This window comes from Mustela putorius, unplaced genomic scaffold (assembly GCF_011764305.1).
Source record: "Mustela putorius furo isolate JIRA1106 unplaced genomic scaffold, ASM1176430v1.1 tig00000127_pilon_pilon_pilon, whole genome shotgun sequence".
Taxonomy (NCBI): domain Eukaryota; kingdom Metazoa; phylum Chordata; class Mammalia; order Carnivora; family Mustelidae; genus Mustela; species Mustela putorius.
The window spans coordinates 9,113,825-9,131,295 of record NW_025421288.1 but is presented as its reverse complement, the minus strand read 5'-3'; the positions used below and the strand labels follow the sequence as shown (position 1 = coordinate 9,131,295).

General features: G+C 47.1%; 1 protein-coding gene across 6 annotated transcripts in view; it reads right to left on the bottom strand.

Annotated features, from left to right (window-relative positions):
• Positions 1 to 17,471, bottom strand: part of MARK2 (microtubule affinity regulating kinase 2) — a 57,737-nt gene that overhangs the window by 29,593 nt on the left and 10,673 nt on the right. The window contains exon 2 of one of the 6 annotated variants that reach the window (XM_013044572.2): positions 3,208 to 3,304. The exons of the other annotated variants lie outside the window; for them this stretch is intronic. Coding sequence (XP_012900026.1) covers positions 3,208 to 3,243 — 36 coding nt within the window. The 5' untranslated portion in view covers positions 3,244 to 3,304. The remainder of the gene's footprint in view (positions 1 to 3,207; positions 3,305 to 17,471) is intronic. 6 annotated transcript variants of the gene reach the window in all.

The following is a 17,471-nucleotide window of genomic DNA, read 5'->3' as shown; positions in this document are numbered from 1 at the left end:
GCCACTCTACCCTGCCCTGATTGAAAACATATTAAACCTACACATCCTACCCTAGGAAAATCTAGCGTGCACCCCACAGCTCCCATGATATACAATGTCGGCAATATTTTCTAGATATACGGACCTGGAAGCTTGCAAATCAACAGTCACAATGGGACATGTGCCTAGTCGTTAAGAAACAGACACACACAACTCACACACAGTGTGGCTAGAATCCCTGGCACGTCCTGAAGAGTACTGCCTCTTCAGTAAGACAGGGAAGCCGGCATGCGGGGAGCAGGGGGGGGGTGGTGATGGAAACCACGCGGCACTCCGGCACTCCGAGCTCTGGGGCGGCTCGGGCTCTGAGACTCAGCAGCGGCAGCCGGGCTCCTGCCACCAGCTGTCCATCACACAACACAAGATCACTGTTTGGGAAGATGGGATATTTGGTGTTGGGTTTTGTATCCATGAACTAGCAGGCATCTGTCTCAGGGGCAGTTTCCCGAAACAGCTGCAGGTCCTGGGCCCCGAAGCCAGGATTTGAGATAGAGGAGAAAGAGAAACGAGACACCGGAAGTAGGAATTCAGGAAGAGTAAAAGCAGGAGGAATGAAACTGCCTTCCTTCTCGCCCCTGTCCCACAGGCGCTGACTTTTGCCGCCAAGTCCCCACTAAGGAGTCACATATACCCACACTTAACAGCAGTCCCTGTTGATTCATGGGGGATATTCTCCAGGACCCCCTCAGCGGATGTCCGAAGCCACAGATGATACCAAATCCTGTATATGGCTGACCCATAAGCAACACGGGTTTGAACTGTGCGGATCCACTTATACACCGATTTTTTTCCATACAGAACAGTACTGTAAATGTATTTTCTCTTCCTTGTGACTTTCTTAGTAACATTTTCTTTTCTCCAGCTTATTTTAAGACTACAGTATATAACACACATAACATACAAAATCTGGGTTAATCAACTGTTCACGCGATCAGTAAGGTCAACATTAGGCTATGGGTAGTTAAGTTTGGGGGAGTCTAAAGTTATACACGGATTTTCGGCTGTGTGGGGGTCGGCACCTTGAACCCCTATGTTGTTGAGGATCGACTATATACTACGTATCTTCCTATAGATGCATACCAGTGACAAAGTCTGATTATAAATTAGGCGCAGTAAGAGACTGTCAACAAAAACTAATAATAAAATGGAACGGGGCACCTGGGTGGCTCAGCAGGTTAAAGCCTCTGCCTTTGGCTCGGGTCATGATCCCAGGGTCCTGGGATCGAGCCCTGCATCGGGCTCTCTGCTCCACGGGGAGTCTGCTTCCTTTTCTCCCTCTGCCTGCCTCTCTGCCTACTTGTGATCTCTGTCTGTCCAATAAATAAATAAAATCTTAAAAAAATAATAATAATAAAATGGAACAATTTTACAGTATACCGTAATAAAAGCTATGTCAACGCGCTCTCTCAAAGTATCTTCCTGTACTGTATTCCCCCTTCTCGTCCGGATGGGAGAGGACACCATGCCTGCGTGCTGAGATGAAGTGCCATGAGGGACGTAGCGTCAGGTGACTACTGACCTTCCGACGCTATGTCAGAAAGAGGGCCATCTGCTTCTGGACTGCGGGTGACCGCGGAAAGTGACACTGGGTAAGAGGGGACCACGGTACCGTCCTTGGCAGACCCAGGCTTCCTCCTGGTGTCTCCACCTCTTCACCCTGACAGCTCTGCCACGTCAAGTGACCGTGGTATCTAAAACTGATGCTGGTTACCCCGTGAAGAGATAACCAAGGTCATGTGAGCTGGCCGGACACGTTCTGCTGCACTTGTTTATAGGCAAGAGGATTAAAACAACCTGTCAGGGGAGGGAAGGGGGCAAACCCTGTACACAGGGCAAGCACTGGCAACACGGCTCAGAGGCCTCCTGTCAAGAAATCTTTTGCTCAAATATAAAGCAGAAATCTCCAACACCAAACCAGCTAACTAAGCCAAATGCACTTATGATCCCGTGACCTTGAGGCACTGCTCAATTCTTTCAATGTTCTTTGTACGAAAGGTTAATGTTAGGGTTTTTTGGGGGTGGGGCGAGACTAAGGGCAACATAGTCCCCCACGAAGAGCCCCAAACTAAATTCATACCCAAGCAAAGCCTTTCTGGCCCTCCAAGAAATGTCTCAGGTGTAGGGTCTACGCAGGGAGGTTTACACAGGGTTTACGTAGGTTTATGTAGGGGTTTACGCAGGGAGGGTCCGAGGGGGTCTTTGGATGAAACAAGCACTCCATTCTCAGAGGTCTACAGGCCAACCGGAAGTCAAACTACCCAAACAGAACTTCCTAAACCACTTCTTGCCTCCTCAAAGCCAGAACAGGGAGGCAATCAGGGACAGCTCCAGGGCAGAGGGACTCAGGTGGCAGGGAGTCTGGGGACCCAATGAGGATCATCCTCTCTAACCAGCAAGTCAAGTTGACAATGGCAGCACTGGTCACAAGACACAGGGAGGAGGAGGGGAGAGAGGTCAGCCCCTGAGTCCGTGGCTCCAGGCAGCCTAAGCTCTTAAGAGCAAAGTTGCAGAGAAGCTGGCCCCTGGCTCTGCGAAATGAGATTCTCCCCCACCTTGTTCCACCACAAAGCCATTTGTCACAGCCCCTAAGTAACCAACCGGCCCCTCTCTGGGCAAGCCTGGGCTACTCTGGTCTGGTCACTGCCCCAGGCGCTTGAGCCTTAGCAGCAAGGTGTTTCCACTTGGGTGTTCCCTGGCTGGCTGGAAAGATGGGCAGAAGAGGGCCGGTCAAACACCTGCTGGCAACCTGCGCTCCCTCCCTCAATTTCCCCTTCTAGCAAAGGGGAGCAGCTACCACTTCCCTAACCCTCTACTCAGTCTAGCTGAGACCAGGGAAGATAGACCCCTACTATGAAAACAGAGGGTAGCAGTCCGGCTTAGGAACCAGAGAGCCTGGCTTAGGGAAAAGAGGGGTACCACACTGCAAGGGATTCCAAGAACAACCTCCCCAAACCACCCACCGAGCTCTTTCGAAGAGCAGGGCTGTTTGGGGGGGCCTCCACTTCCCCATGCCTCAGAGAAGCAGGGGGTGGGCCTTGGGCAGACACACACCTGGCTGGGTCACCATCTCCTCTAAGCAGCCCTGGTCTCCCTGACAGCACGTGCGTCCACACCTGCCACACAGAACCAGCCCGAGACGGGAATGTGCTCCGGCGCTCACATACTCACGCGTGCATTCATCTTCCTCCAGAGAGCTGCTGTCATGCGGGGCAGTGAGGCGGGCTGAGTCCCCGCTTGGAGCCTCTGAGCCGGTCACTCCAGTTTGCTTGGCAGTTTTGGGGGTGGGACGGGGCGGGAGGGGGGAGGAAGGGGAGGAGGGGGATAAAGGGGGGGGAGGAGGAAGAGGAGGAAGAGGAGGAAGGGAGATTATGATTCTCTATTTTCAAGCTCCGCCCCTAAAACCAGGGAGGGCAGCAGCTGAGTTCCCGTAGCGCGCGCTCCAATCTCGGCCCTACAGAGCCAACCAGCCACAGAAGGAACTCTGGGGAACGCGCACATCAGACACACTGGGAGAAGGAGGGGAAACCAACATGGATAGAAGTGAGTTGGTCCCCTGCCAAGAACTCTGAATGGTACTCCTATCAGAACGAGAACATAAGAGGAGGTGGGCAGGTTTACGGTCCCTGGGGAAAGGCAGAAGGGGAAACAGTAAAAGCCAGGCGAGCACAGGAACAAAACTCACTCCCTGGCAGGGGAGGGGACAGCCCAGCCATGTGCAGGGCAGCATCCGTATGCAGTCTGAACCGAAACATGGTCCCATGACGCCTTCCTTTTTTTTTTTTTTTTTTAAAGAAGATTTTGTTTATTTGACAGAGATCACAAGTAGGCAGAGAGGCAGACAGAGAGAGAGAGGGAAGCTGACTCCCTGCCGAGCAGAGAGCCCAATGTGGGACCCAATCCCAGGACCCCAAGATCATGACCTGAGCCGAAGGCAGAGGCTTTAACCCACTGAGCCACCCAGCCTCCCATGACGCCTTTCTGAGGTGGACAGTCCATGCTCTAACCTTGGGTCACTCTTCACATGCTTTGGCAGCTGTGCCCTGAACCCTGCAGTCTGGAGCGTGGTCACCTCTCCAGCCTTGGAAGTTAAGGTCTGCCACTCAAGCAGCTGAGGACAGGCCGGCAGGGGGACTCTCACTGGCTGTGTTGCGCAAGTGACTCTGTGACCAAGGGCAGAGCAGAAGCCACAGATGACGGCCCCTCCCACGGGGAGGAGAGAACGCCTCCTTCGCCAGAGCAGAGCCCAAGGCTGCCACAGAGAGGTGCTGTTGAGCGACAGAACTGTCTGTCCAGAGTGGCAGGAGGGACAGCCACCAGGTCCTTCCTCTTTCTCACCCAATGCTACCAGGGGCCTTCCACAGGCTGCCTTTGAAAAGCCAGCCAGGACCTCAGGTGGCAGCAGTGGCCTGAGAGTCACTCCTCTAGGAGAAGAGGGAAATCGGTTCTGAGCGTCCTTAGTCAGCCCGCCCCAAAGCTAAAGCCACAGTCCCCTGACCAGGACGGTAGCCTCAGCTTCCTCTCCACCCAAACCAGCAGGTAAAAAACCAGTCCCACCCCTCACTCTGCAACATGGGGTGGGGGGCACCAACAGTCACGTCAGCAGGGCGCTGGGCACTGGCAAGAGGAAGAGACGGCTTCACAGGCTCAGCGCTCCTCCAACGCATTTATGTATCTGTGTGCACGTGTGTACGTGTGTAAATGTCTATGTAGAGACATATATGTTTACATATCCATAAAATACCAACGCAATCCATAAAATGGATTTTCAGTCCAGACCCACATGGCTTCTGGATTCTTCCTTCAGCTGCGTAATGAGCTGGCTGGTTCCCTTTCCCTGCCTGCAGTTCCAGCCTGGCCCCTGGCCCTTCCTAGAGTCTCACTCTGGGCTCCAGCCAACAGTGTTCCAATGTAGAATGTTCTCCCCGACCTCCAGGCCTTTGCTACTGCCTCCCACTGCCTGGAACACTTCTCCTCCACCATGCACTCCCATTTTCCTTCCTGGTTAGCCTCGGCTCAGACATCACTTCCAGGAAGCTTTCCCTGCTCCACTCCTCTGACTTCACAAGGTCCCTGACACACATCACTTCAAGCCTCTTGAACAAGGACTTCGTGGCTTGCTGAAGGGCCTACTTCACAACTCTTGGTGGCTGTCTTGTTCAAGACTGAGAGCAGCCTGAGGGAAATTTCCAGGACTTGGGTCATCTCTGTGTCCTCAGTGCCTGGGTACAGTATCCGGCACCTAGCAGGCTCTCTATAAATGTCTTCCTAATTCACGAGGGAAAGTCAGGGTCAGGGTCTTCCTGCTTCTCCCAGAGTCTCCTCACCTGACAGCTCTCAGCACAACTCTGCCTCACGTGAGCCCTCCAACCAGGTCAGGGCTAGAACGCTAGTGCCCGTTGCTCTCAATCCATTCCCCAAGGCCTTCTGGCACCTCTACGGATGGAGTGCCTGGCAGGACTTCAGAATGCATATCCGGCGTGTGGAGCTGGGGCCTGCTGCCCTTCCACTTGTCCTTTCCCAGCCTCCCTTCTGCCATGAGGTCTGTGGGTCAGCGCCTATGCAGGCCTCCTAAGCAGTAGGACTGCCTCTGAAGTGGAAGTGAGGGGGTGTATAGTGCCAAGGTCCCCGAGAGAGATAGAGTGATTCCAGACCTGGTCCCATTCAAACAAGTTCTATGACCTTGAGCAAGCCATTCACCCTCCTGCGCGCCCTGTGTCTCCCCACCTATAAAATGAAGTCTGTCCTGTGTGGGCATGAGGGTTTTCAGGGCCTCTGTGCTCATAAGCCTTCCAGGCTGCCCCTGAGACAGCAGCAGGAAGTGGGCATGGTCTGTACATCCTCAAGACCACATCCTGACCTTCCTTGGCTTATATAGGGTCAACCTGCCTGAAAGTCTGGTTCCATACATAATATGCCTCGGACACCAGGCTCACACGTTGAAATATCTCCTCTGCCAAGGGCTGAAAAAATTAAAGTTTACTCAGGTGACTACCCCAGACTTAGAAACATTACAACCCTGAACTCAGGGTGCCCTAGGGAAGGATCCTCTCCCTCCCTAGACTTCATTTAGGCACAATTTATAAGCTCCTCAACCCTCCCAGACTCTCTGCCTACCATAAGCGTGGCTCTAAGGCACAAGGGACAGTTACGGGGACACAGAGTCTATTTCCAGCAGGCCCCAGGGCTCTGCACACTGAGTGTCAGCCGCACCCAGGAGGTGCTCCTCAGCACATGGGCACCTCCTGGCACACTGGCACACCCCGTGACCAAGCCCACCCGCAGCAGGACTCCCCAGCAGCCTAGCTCCTTGGGGAGCTCCTGAGTCTGGAGCTGCCCACCTGACTGCCCTGGGCAGGTGACCCACGAGGACAGACTGGCTTGGCAGAGCCCCAAGGAGCAGTTTCAGTCTCCCTGCCCCGTGCCAGGGAGGGGGGGAAGGCGGGTCCCAGCAGACCAGTCCAACAGGTCCTTTTGCCACCACCCTAACACAACTAGCGCCTTCTGCACCAGTTCAAAAGCAGGAGATTCAAAAGTCAGGTGGAGCTTTCACACCCTGAGTCACAAGGACCAGGGAATCAAGAAGAAAGGAGAAAATGGTCATCCTCTCATTCCTGCCCTACCCACAACAGTCCTGGAAAACATGGTCCCTGATCTCATAGTTCTTGGGTCAATTCAGAAAAGCAACTCATCATCCCCCGAGATGCTCAAAGAAAAATCTGGGTTCTCATCATCACCAGGCACTGAGGTGGTGTGAAATTAGTTCTTCCTGTGCCATGCTCCTGAGCTTTTCGCCCACTATAAATAACTCCAGTTTCTGATGCAGACCACATGATCTCGCCACCTCTGGACAAAATCCCCAACACTCAGTGTGCCTCTGTTCACCCATCCAAGAGAGAGAAGGATGAGGCCAGCCTAACCAGAAGCAACGACGTAGCCAGAGATGCTGTGTGTCCGAGGCAAGAAGAAAACTCCGCAAAAGGAGGAGGGCTTGCTTTCCGGCCCCGGTCCCTACTTCAGGAAGCCAGACAAGGCTTCCTCGGCAGTGTGTTCTCCCCCTAGGGTTTCCTCTCTGGGTGCTTAACAAAATCCAGTAACGTTAACCTTTCTCCTTACCCTCTCATCCTGAAAAAGTTGTCTCTTTAGTCATCACTACACCTGTTAAAAGACACAAATTAAGACTCGTATGTCCAAAAACTGGATAGAGAGGTGTCTGATTTACAAATCAACATGGACACACTCCCTCAAGGCTGGCTATCCGTAAAGAATGCCTATTTCAAAATTTTTCTGCCTTTTTATTTCACGAATAATTGAGACATGCCCATGCATAAAGCACTCCAAAAGACTCTGGGGGAGGAAGGGATACAGAAAAAGATAAAAACAGCCCAGACTTCAAAAGAACTGATTATCTAGCAGGAGAGATAAATAAGCACAAATCATGCAGCCCAATGTGGGACCAAATCGGAACTAGAGTTAACAGTCCACTTATTCCCCCCAATTTACGTCTATGGCTTTTGTTCTTTTTCAGAAGAACCATGGGTGAAGAGATCTGAAAGTCGCAGGTCCCGCTTTCAGCTAGGACCACAGAGTTCTGCCAGGATCTGTATAAACCCTGGGCCTTCAGCGAATGGGAATGCCTGCCCACTGAGTCAACAGTGCTGAGTCGTGGATGACAGCCCGAGAGGAAGCCAATCCAGGGAGAACCACTGAAGAGCCAAGCACTGAGCCTTCCTGGTCTCCTCCCCATCTGGAAACTAGGGACAGGCCTAACAGACAAGCAAAGATGGGAAAGAGCTTAAACACAAAGTCAGAACAGGTACTCAGGTCACGGAAATGAAGTCAGAGTAAACTAAGAGAACAAAACTTCTTGGGGAAGTTTGCAAGGGATTCTTAAAGCTCGGCATCTGGAACCCCCACCACAGTGCTGACCCTGCAGAGGGAGCCACATTTATATATTTTTCCTTTTATGTCCCAACTGTTGGTCATCAAGCCCCATCTCCCCCTTTAACTCCCACTCAATCAGTGCCAGGGCTCAGTGCACACTGATCCCAGTTTTTAAACAGGACCCTTACCTATCGGGCTACCAGCAGTGGCAGAGCTGGCAGTACCAGAGTGGCAGAGCTCTTCTGGAAGGTAGTAGGGAGGAACAAATACTCATTTCTGAAAGTACCTGGAAAGAAATAAAATTCCCTAGACAAACGGAGAAAATTCTATGCCATTAAAAAAAGAAAGAAAGAAAGAAAGAAAGAAAGAAAAGAAAAGAAAAGAAAGAAAGAAAGATGGGGCGCCTGGGTAGCTCAGTGGGTTAAAGCCACTGCCTTCGGCTCAGGTCATGATCCCAGGGTCCTGAGATCAAGCCCCGCATCGGGCTCTCTGCTTAGCAGGGAGCCTGCTTCCTCCTCTCTCTCTCTGCCTGCTTCTCTGCCTACTTGTGATCTCTGTCAAATAAATAAATAAATAAAATCTTAAAAAAAAAAAAAGGAAAAAGAAAGAAAAAAAAGTCATTTCAGGACCTGGGGATAAGATCAAGGCCCACGTTCTCTTCCATTGTGGAGGAAAACAATTCTGAAGCCAGTTCTAACTTTAAGGTAAAAATAAAAAATTAAGGTAAATGGGAAAAGCTGGTAAGAGGCTTGGTCCAAATCATCTCAAAAGAAAATCACTTCCTGAAATTAAAATTAAAAAAAAAAAAAAAAAAAAGTGAGGGGGAATGGGAATTGGGTTTGTTGTTTAAAACCTTTCCTATAGAGTAGGTAGCAGATTAGCTACACAAGACTCTTCTGGAACGGTTTACTGGGAAAAGGGTTATAATGCGGGCATCCTGGAGGCAAAGCCGGGAGCTCAGCACCTACACTCGTATTACTGAGAAAATCCTCACGCCACCGTCAGGACTACGGGGCGCTGCCGGGGTCTGACATGTGTCACTGGGGTGGGTTAAGAGCACAGGTCTGGCAGCTTGCCCTGGCGGCTGTTTCACAAGCAGTTTCTGTGGTTTCAAGAAAGGCAGGGTGTTTGCTTTTAAACACTATCTTAAAAATACACTTCAGAATAGAGTTCAGCCATTCCAAGATAGGAGGGAACGAACAGCAAACCAAATAAAGGAATCTGGTTCTACCAGACAGAGAGGGAGCACACAGAGCGGCAGGGAGGGGAAAGACACATTCACGGCGCACACCAGGACGGCAGGGGAGCCGATGCAGTGCATACCGCCAAGCTAGGAAAGGATACTGAAGTGGCGCTAAAGACAGGAGATTCACCCCCTACTCGGCTCTTCAGCCCTCCAAAATAAACTTACCTGGCTCAAATCTATTTGTTTATTTAGAAACGAAATAAAGCAAAACCACCCCAACAGTTCCGCATCAATGCAAAGGACTGTGGTCTAATCAATTAGCAGCCACACCTCTCCGCCAGCGCGACGTGGTAATTAAGGTAGAGATTCTGCTCCCTGGGAATACAAGTATAGAAGGGCCGAGCCCCTATGGGCCTAACCCATTACGACAGCCTTTTTATTATTAAGAAAACACTGCCATGCACTCTCGAAGGACGCGGTGGCCTGCGTCACTAAAAGACACCTGCGTGCGAACAGCGGCTACCTCCGCTAGCAGATAAAAGTGAACTGGAGGTGGGTGTGGAGAGGGGTGACCCCTCTCCAGGGGGCCCACAGGCTTTGCTTCTCCAGGTAACCTACCTGGAGTTTGGTTTCACCCGGTAACAAAAAGACGGGTTCTACAGTAATTTAGAAATGCACATAACCATGATCTTGGAAAAGCGAAATCGGGTTTGAACGCCAAGTACGACTCTTCCTCTGCAAGGACAATGAGAGGGGCACAGGTGGGTAAATGAGGCTTGAAATAAGGGCAGCAGCTTACTGCTTCACCTCGCTCCATGCTGGCATCTTACAACAGCCTTACAATTTTAGAACTTTGCTAATAAAACTCCAAATGCCGAACGGGATCAAGAAAAGGGCACTATTGCGCAGGTAAGACAAGCAAGTAAATCCAATCATAAACTCCTAAACTCAAGTTAATTAAAATTCCATAGAGGGGCACAGAACAATGAGTCTTAGACACAACAGCAGAGGTCTGGGAGAGCCGTAAGCATGGCTGTGGGGGGCTGGCTTCGGGAGAGAGCAGGGAACCAAAAGAAAGACTGAACAAAAGCAAACAGGAAGTAGTGGCACATAAAACAAGCAACGGGAGAGAGAGGCCCAGCAGGACGGCCAGAGCTCAGCTCCCAGGACTGAACTGGCAAGAACCGAATGCACACAGTGGCCTGGCACTACCAGCTGCGGTGCTCAGCGCCCTTGGCAGTCACGGCCAAAAGCAAGCAGCTCTGGGCCTCTGTGTCAGTGGCACGTAGAGGGTTGTAAAGGGAGAACGTTATTTTTGTGATAAAACATACAGTTAAGATCCACGCACAAAAGCTTTTTTTTTTTCCTTTTTGGGGGGAAGGGAGGTGTGGGGGAATACCTACAAAAAGAGTTCTAGAATCCCAGCAATTCCCAGGCACTACAGGGTAAGACAGTCAAATCTAGGAATCTAAGCGGTCCCATGCTATGAGGTACTTACTGCTGGTTACCAATTTTAGGTCTCGGGACTCTGGCTTTTTTGAAATGGTCCTTAAAAATCCAGAAGATGAGAAGACACAGAGAGGACAATCAGAAGCCAGGATTAAATAACAAAGTTTTTTAAAAAAGTTTTCCGTAGCTCTTATACGAGCGGTCAAGACCACAAAGGTAAGCCCAGAGAGCCGCATCTCACCCTTGGGCCACAAAGAACAGAAACAATCTGGGGCCAAGGAGGCCATGACCACTCAGAAGCCAACCTGGGAGACAGGTTTTACTCCCCACAGACTAGAAGCAAATCCTAAGGGATCTACCTACCTCCTACTGCGTGGATACAACTGAAGCAGAACCAAAGGGTTCACCACAGTCAAGAAAGTTTTGCTCTTGACACCGACACACACTGGACCGCTCAGGTTTGTAACCTTAAGCAAGCTACTCAACATTTCTGGACCTCTCGTTTCCTCATCTGTAAAACAGGAGGACCTACCATCTCACAAAGATTAAATGAGTTAATCATCGTAAGACAGCTAAACAAGTGTCTGGGATCCATATTGGTTAAGTGTTCAATCCGTATTGGCTATTATGATGTCTATAGCTAAAGCCAGTGGCCTCAGCGGAAACTATGCCCTGTGAGCGAGGATGGGAAGGGGTAGTCAACCATTCAAGCCCTCAACCAGTTGGTCCCTTCTAGAGCTCCCTAACCACGTGGAAAAGTAATGTACTATAGGGCCATCCAGGAGGCACTGTTACGGAGTCTGGCTTAGCTAACAGAATGAACAAATCTCCTTTGATAGCAAAAGTCTATCTTCCGTACCGACCAGTGGCCGAAGAGAGAGAGAAAAGCACATCAAATTCAATTCTGGAATTGAAATGAAAGCCACATGTGAATCTGAAAAGAAGCAAGCTTTGTGTAAAAAGCAGAGGATTATGGGACTGCTGAGTGATGGGAAATGGAGCTATAATTCTGCAAGTCCATATGCAGACTCAAATTGATATAAGTTGAGCACTTGATTAAACACTGTTTTTTAATGACCCGATGAGAAGTGATTCTGAGCAAATGGGATGAATTTTAAAAGATCCGCCTCAAGCTGGTACAAGTGACAATTAGAGGAGACCCCAAGGTCTACTCCTAGCTGCCCCAAGGGAAGCCTTCCAAAGTCAGGGGGGTCATGGGAATTGGAGAATGAGTACGAGCCAAAGAACAAGGTGGAGAATGCTAAAATACTTCCGAAACTTTGTTATCTACCGCTATTTTACCTGTCCCTTAAAGACTCATCAAGCAAAGATAGTTCGCACCCTGTTACCAAATCTGCTTACCTCTTACAGTAGAAAATAAAGTGTTTCTCCATCAAGTGTGGGATTTGGCGGGCATGTTTCATTCAGAAACAGGGCCACCAAAGAGTTAAGCATGGAAGAAAAATAGGAACAAAGACTGTGGGCTCCGCAGCGGCAGGAGGAACAGACTGCTGGTGCTAGGGCCGCAGTGAGCGACTGCAGCCCACTGGCCTTCAGCTATTATGGGCACCAAGGTTCTTCAAGGATAGAAGCTAAGCAAGCTTTGCTGTTTTCAAATTTGGAATTGACCAATAGCCAACGCAGAAGCTTAAAAAAAAATCTGTCATGATGAAATCCAAGTAAGCCAAATGATCCTTTTAATGGGGGAAAAAAAAGGGCCAATGCTCCGTATTAGAAGGAGGAAAAGAGCCAACTTTGGTCAAAGTCCCTCGGGTCACTAAGAACCAGCTTCCTCAGCTAGAATAACTGCAAACCCAGGCAGCGAGGACCTTCCAGCAGCCCAGCCAGCACTCAGGGAATTGCAAAACAAAGGCTCAGTGTGAGGTCATATCAAGTAGCCAACCAATGGAGGACAGAGATGATCAACCCCATGCTTGTCTACAAAAGATTCTCACACTTCTAGAAACCCTTTACACTCTCTTTACACTCTTAATTACCAAGGACCTCAAAGAGCTTTTGTTTATGTGGGTTATAACGACTGTATTATAATTAAAACTGAGAAAATGTTACACTATTAATTCATTTAAAATATTACTAAGCTCACTACAACTACATGTCCCAATAATTAGATTTTCTAACATCAACTCAAGACATGTCATCAGAGTAAAACCCGTGTTCACATTTTTTTTTAAAGATTTATGTATTTATTTGAGAGCATACACGCACCCAAGGGTGTGTGGGGGAGGGGCAGAGGGAGGAGGAGAGAATCTCAAGGAGGCTCCCTGCTGAGTAGGTGGGGCTCAATCTCCTGAGGTCAGGAACCGAGCCAAACCAAGACTGAAAACCAAGACTGAAGTGACTGAGCCACCCAGGCACCTCCTGAGTTAACTTTTTAAAGTGGAATTAAAGAGCACCGGGGAGGATCAGTGGGTTAAAGCCTCTGCCTTCGGCTCAGGTCATGATCTCAGGGTCCTAGGATCAAGCCCCACATTGGGCTCTCTGCTCAGCGGGGAGCCTGCCTCCCCCCCCTCTCTGCCTGCCTCTCTTCCTACTTGTGATTTCTGTTAATAAATACATTAAAATCTTAAAAAAAAAAATGGAATTAAAGCTACAACATGGGGCACCTGGGTGGCTCAGTGGGTTAAAGCCTCTGCCTTCGGCTCAGGTCATGATCCCAGGGTCCTAGGAGCCCCGCATCAGGCTCTCTGCTCAGCAGGGAACCTGCTTCCTCCATCTCTCTCTGCCTGCCTCTCGGCCTACTTGTGATCTCCATCTATCAAATAAATAAATAGAATCTAAAAAAAAAAAAAAAGCTACAACATGCATGAACCTTGAAAGCATTATGTTAAGTGTAAGGAGCCAGACTCAAAAAGACAAATACTGTAGGATTCCACTTACATGTGGTCCCTAGAGTAGTCAAATTCATAGAGAGTAAAACAGAGGTTGCGAGAGGCTAGGGGAGGGGGAGATGAGAGTTCTTGTTTAATTGATACGGAATTTGTTTGAGATGACAAAAAATTTCTCGAAATGATAAAGACAGTTACATAACACTGTGGATGTACTTAATGCCACTTGACTTAAAAATGATTAAAATGTGAATTTTTTTTTTAAGATTTTATTTATTTATTTGACAGAGATTACAAGCAGGCAGAGAGAGAGGAGAAAGCAGGCTCCCCGCGGAGCAGAGAGCCCGATGTGGGGCTCGATCCCAGGACCCTGGGATCATGACCCGAGCCGAAGGCAGAGGCTTTAAACCACTGAGCCACCCAGGCACCCCTAAAAATGATTAAAATGTGAATTTTATGTGTGTCTCACCACGACGAAAAAATGGAATTAGAACATAAGGCCCCGAGAAAATTTCAGGTTACCATAATTGGGGAACATTCTATAAACTAACCAGTATTTTTCAAAATGGTCAATGTCATAAAAGACCTGGCAAGACTAAGAAATGGTCACAGATCTGAGTGGACTACGGAGACATAACAATCAAAACGCAATGTGGGATCCTGAAGTGGGTCCTAGGACAGAAAAAGCACATCAGTGGAAAAACTGATGAAATCTGAACAAGTTCTGCACTGTGGTTAATAGTATTACACCAAGGTTAATTCTTAGTTTTGGTTAATAGTATTACACCAAGTTATTAATTCTTAGTTTTGATACACGTTCTGTGGTTATCTATGATGTTAACACAAGGGGACGCAGAGTGAAGAATGTATAGGAACTCTCTTAAATTTAGAAAAGTTTTGCAACTTTTCTAAATTTAACATTATCTCAAAATTTAAAAATAAAAATTACCTGTTTAAAAAACCTCACACGGCCAATGCTCTGTATCTGAAGAAGAAAAAGAACTAACTTTGGTCAAAGTCCTGGATCAGGTCGCTGAGAACCAGTTTCCTCCGCCAGAGTGACAGCAAACCAAGCCGGCAAGTGCCTCTTTGAGGCACAGCCAGGACTAAACAGGGGCTAGGAATTGCAAAATTTTTTTTTATGAAATTACCAAGACACTGACCAACCAAAACCAGGGAGAATTAATCCAAATTTTGTCTACATCTGTGCTTCTTATACTTTTTGGTTTCAGAAATTCTTTGCAACTATTAAAAATAACGGGAGTCCCCCAAAAGTTTTTGTTTATATGCACTATATCTATTAATAGTTACTATATAAGAAATAAAAAAGACTTAACTATGTATCCATCCATTTAAAAGAACATAATACACCACTGCATGTAAACATGAGTTACTTTAAAATATATATATATTTATTTATTTGAGAGAGAGAGAGAGAGAGCGCGCGCGTGAGTGCACATGCACAGAAAGAGAGGGAGAGAAAGAATTTCAAGCTGACTCTGCACTGAGCGTGGAGCCCAATGTGGGGTTTGATCTCACAACCCTGAGATCATGACCTGAGCTGAAACCAAAAGTCAGAAGCTTAACCGACTGAGGCACCCAGGCGCCCCTTAAGTTACTTATTTTAATGAAAAACAAGGCAAAACAAAACAAAAAAACAAGAGAAAAAAACATCCAAAAATACCTGTATTTGCCAAATCACAATTTCACACATGCCAAAGGAAGTCCTCCCCATGAACTTATCTCATAATTCAATCAAAACACAATACCAGACAAAAACTCGAAAAACTCCACACTAAAAAACTAGGGGGAAAAATGAGGAACACTTAAAAGAATAAAGAGAATGGGAAAATGGGGAAAAGAAAAAATTTTAAGGAAAAAGAGGGAGGGGGAATAAACCAAAAAGCCACAGATAAAACAACGAAAAACCTTAAGGGGCCAATGCTGTCCGTATTATAAGGAGGAAATAAGTTAGCTTGGGTCAAAGTCTCTGGGGCCCAGACAGGACAATATAGCAGCACGAACTGTAAACAGGGGCTCCTCATGAAGTCACCGCAAGTAACCAACCCAAGATAGACAATCAGCTCAAGTTTTGTCTACAAACAAAGGTTTTTTTCACGTTTTGATCTCCAGAACTCTCTATACTCTTTAATAAATTACTGAGGACTGCAGAAATATTTTGTTTATGGGGGTTACAGCTATCAATAGCTACCCTGTTAGAAACTGAAATGGTAACTTAAAAAATATTTTCATTAATTCACTCAAAACACTAAGCCCACTAGATGTTTATACGGAAAACCTACATTTTTGTGTGAAAAAACTGTGTTTTCTAAAACAAAATTAAATTCATGGCAAAGATTGCATTGTTTCACATTGTTGTACATCTCTTTAATGTCTGGCTTAATGGACGAGAGCCGACTTCTTATATCTGCTTCTGTATTCGATGTGCTTCGATCTGTTGTTCTGGTTTTAAGATATAAAGAGAATCTCCTTTCATACAGACCTGTAGTTGGAAAACGATGTTTAACAGCCTTTCAAAGGCTGAGAATTTATCTTCTTCGACACTAGACCAAAACTCAAAAGCAGTAGTTTGTAAAAGCTAGTTGCGATGTGCAATCTGAAAATTTATCAATGAATTTTTTGTGTCCTTTTATGTTAAAATCCACTGGTTATCTTGTACTTTGTGAGGGGATGTTTTACTTACTGACAATCTGGGAAATGTTCCTTTGTTGAATTATAAAGAATTTCCAAATACTGACATTTCATACAGTATCAAAAAATCATATTCCATTCATTTTACCACTGATCTCATCAAAAAGCTCTTTGACAAACACAAGTTTTTGAAAAGTCTCATTTTCGCCTGAAAGCTTGGATGTTATCACTGGCAATGGTGACAGACTCACTCCGTTCAACGTCAAGAAAATGTCCACTAAACACTCGAGTATGAATAACCAGAGTTTATCCGCCAGTTTTTCTTTCAAGTAAAAACGATGACCCATGCAGCTGGTTCAGCTCCAACACACTAGTGCATTTTCTCAGGACAGTCACTGTACCACGCTATCCAGCAGCGAGGCTCCAAGGACACTTGGCATTTCATCACTCAAAATATTAAAGAGACTTTTATTAGAGGATTGAGATTTAATAAAAATTAATAATTTTTAGTGCTTCATCTAAGACATTCTTAAGTAAAATGGCTTTAAAAAAAAAAAAAAAAAAAAAAACGACAAGCACAGAGCAGGAAAGAAGTCCCCGACTACCACCACTAGTAGAATCCAGTGCCACTCACTGCCTTGATTCACGCTATGATGCCAGCATTTTTCTCTGTCACTGCTTCTGCACCAATAGTGCAAATGGAAACAAAGTTGTTCCAGCATGAACCCTGAAAGTTAAGAGCGTTACTGAGCCCCTTGCATCTTTATTACTACTTGCGTTAGCTGCTGAGCATTCACAGAAAACAAAATTCTCTGAGGTGTAGTTGGTGCAGACACAGGTTGAGCCATGTCTGTAAGTCTGTACATTGGTAAGGCAAAAGAACAATTCTGCAAACAAGATATGAACTCAGTCTTCGTATTTGTAGCTAGATCTTTAATTCGACGAGTCAGAGTAACACATGAAGTGCTCCTGCCCTGGATTTTTACTGACTTTTCAGCCAGTGGGCAGTCAGCAATGCCCGCTGCTCAAGACTTTATTAGTCTCTCGGCTACTGGGCGGGCTTTTCCAGCCAAAGCGATGTCAAAAAGTTATCCGGTAAGAAAAATGATTTTTTCCATTTCTAGGCTGGAAAGCTGGAGCAAATTCTGGCTTTTAAAGAGCTCATGGTATGTATGCTTAAAATACTCAAATTCCTTTTTCTTTAAGCTTTGAATGATTGGTCTTGACACGATGTTGCAACTTAACCAGCACTGTAATACTACACAGACGTGTTCTGTTGCATAAGACCTGATAAAGTACATTGTTAACAACTATACTGCTGAGAAGACAGCTTTCGTTATAGTATCATCTCCTTTAATAACTTTTCATTTCTATTTTACAGTCCTGCCTAGGTTCTTCAGATTCCTCCCTTTCACTTG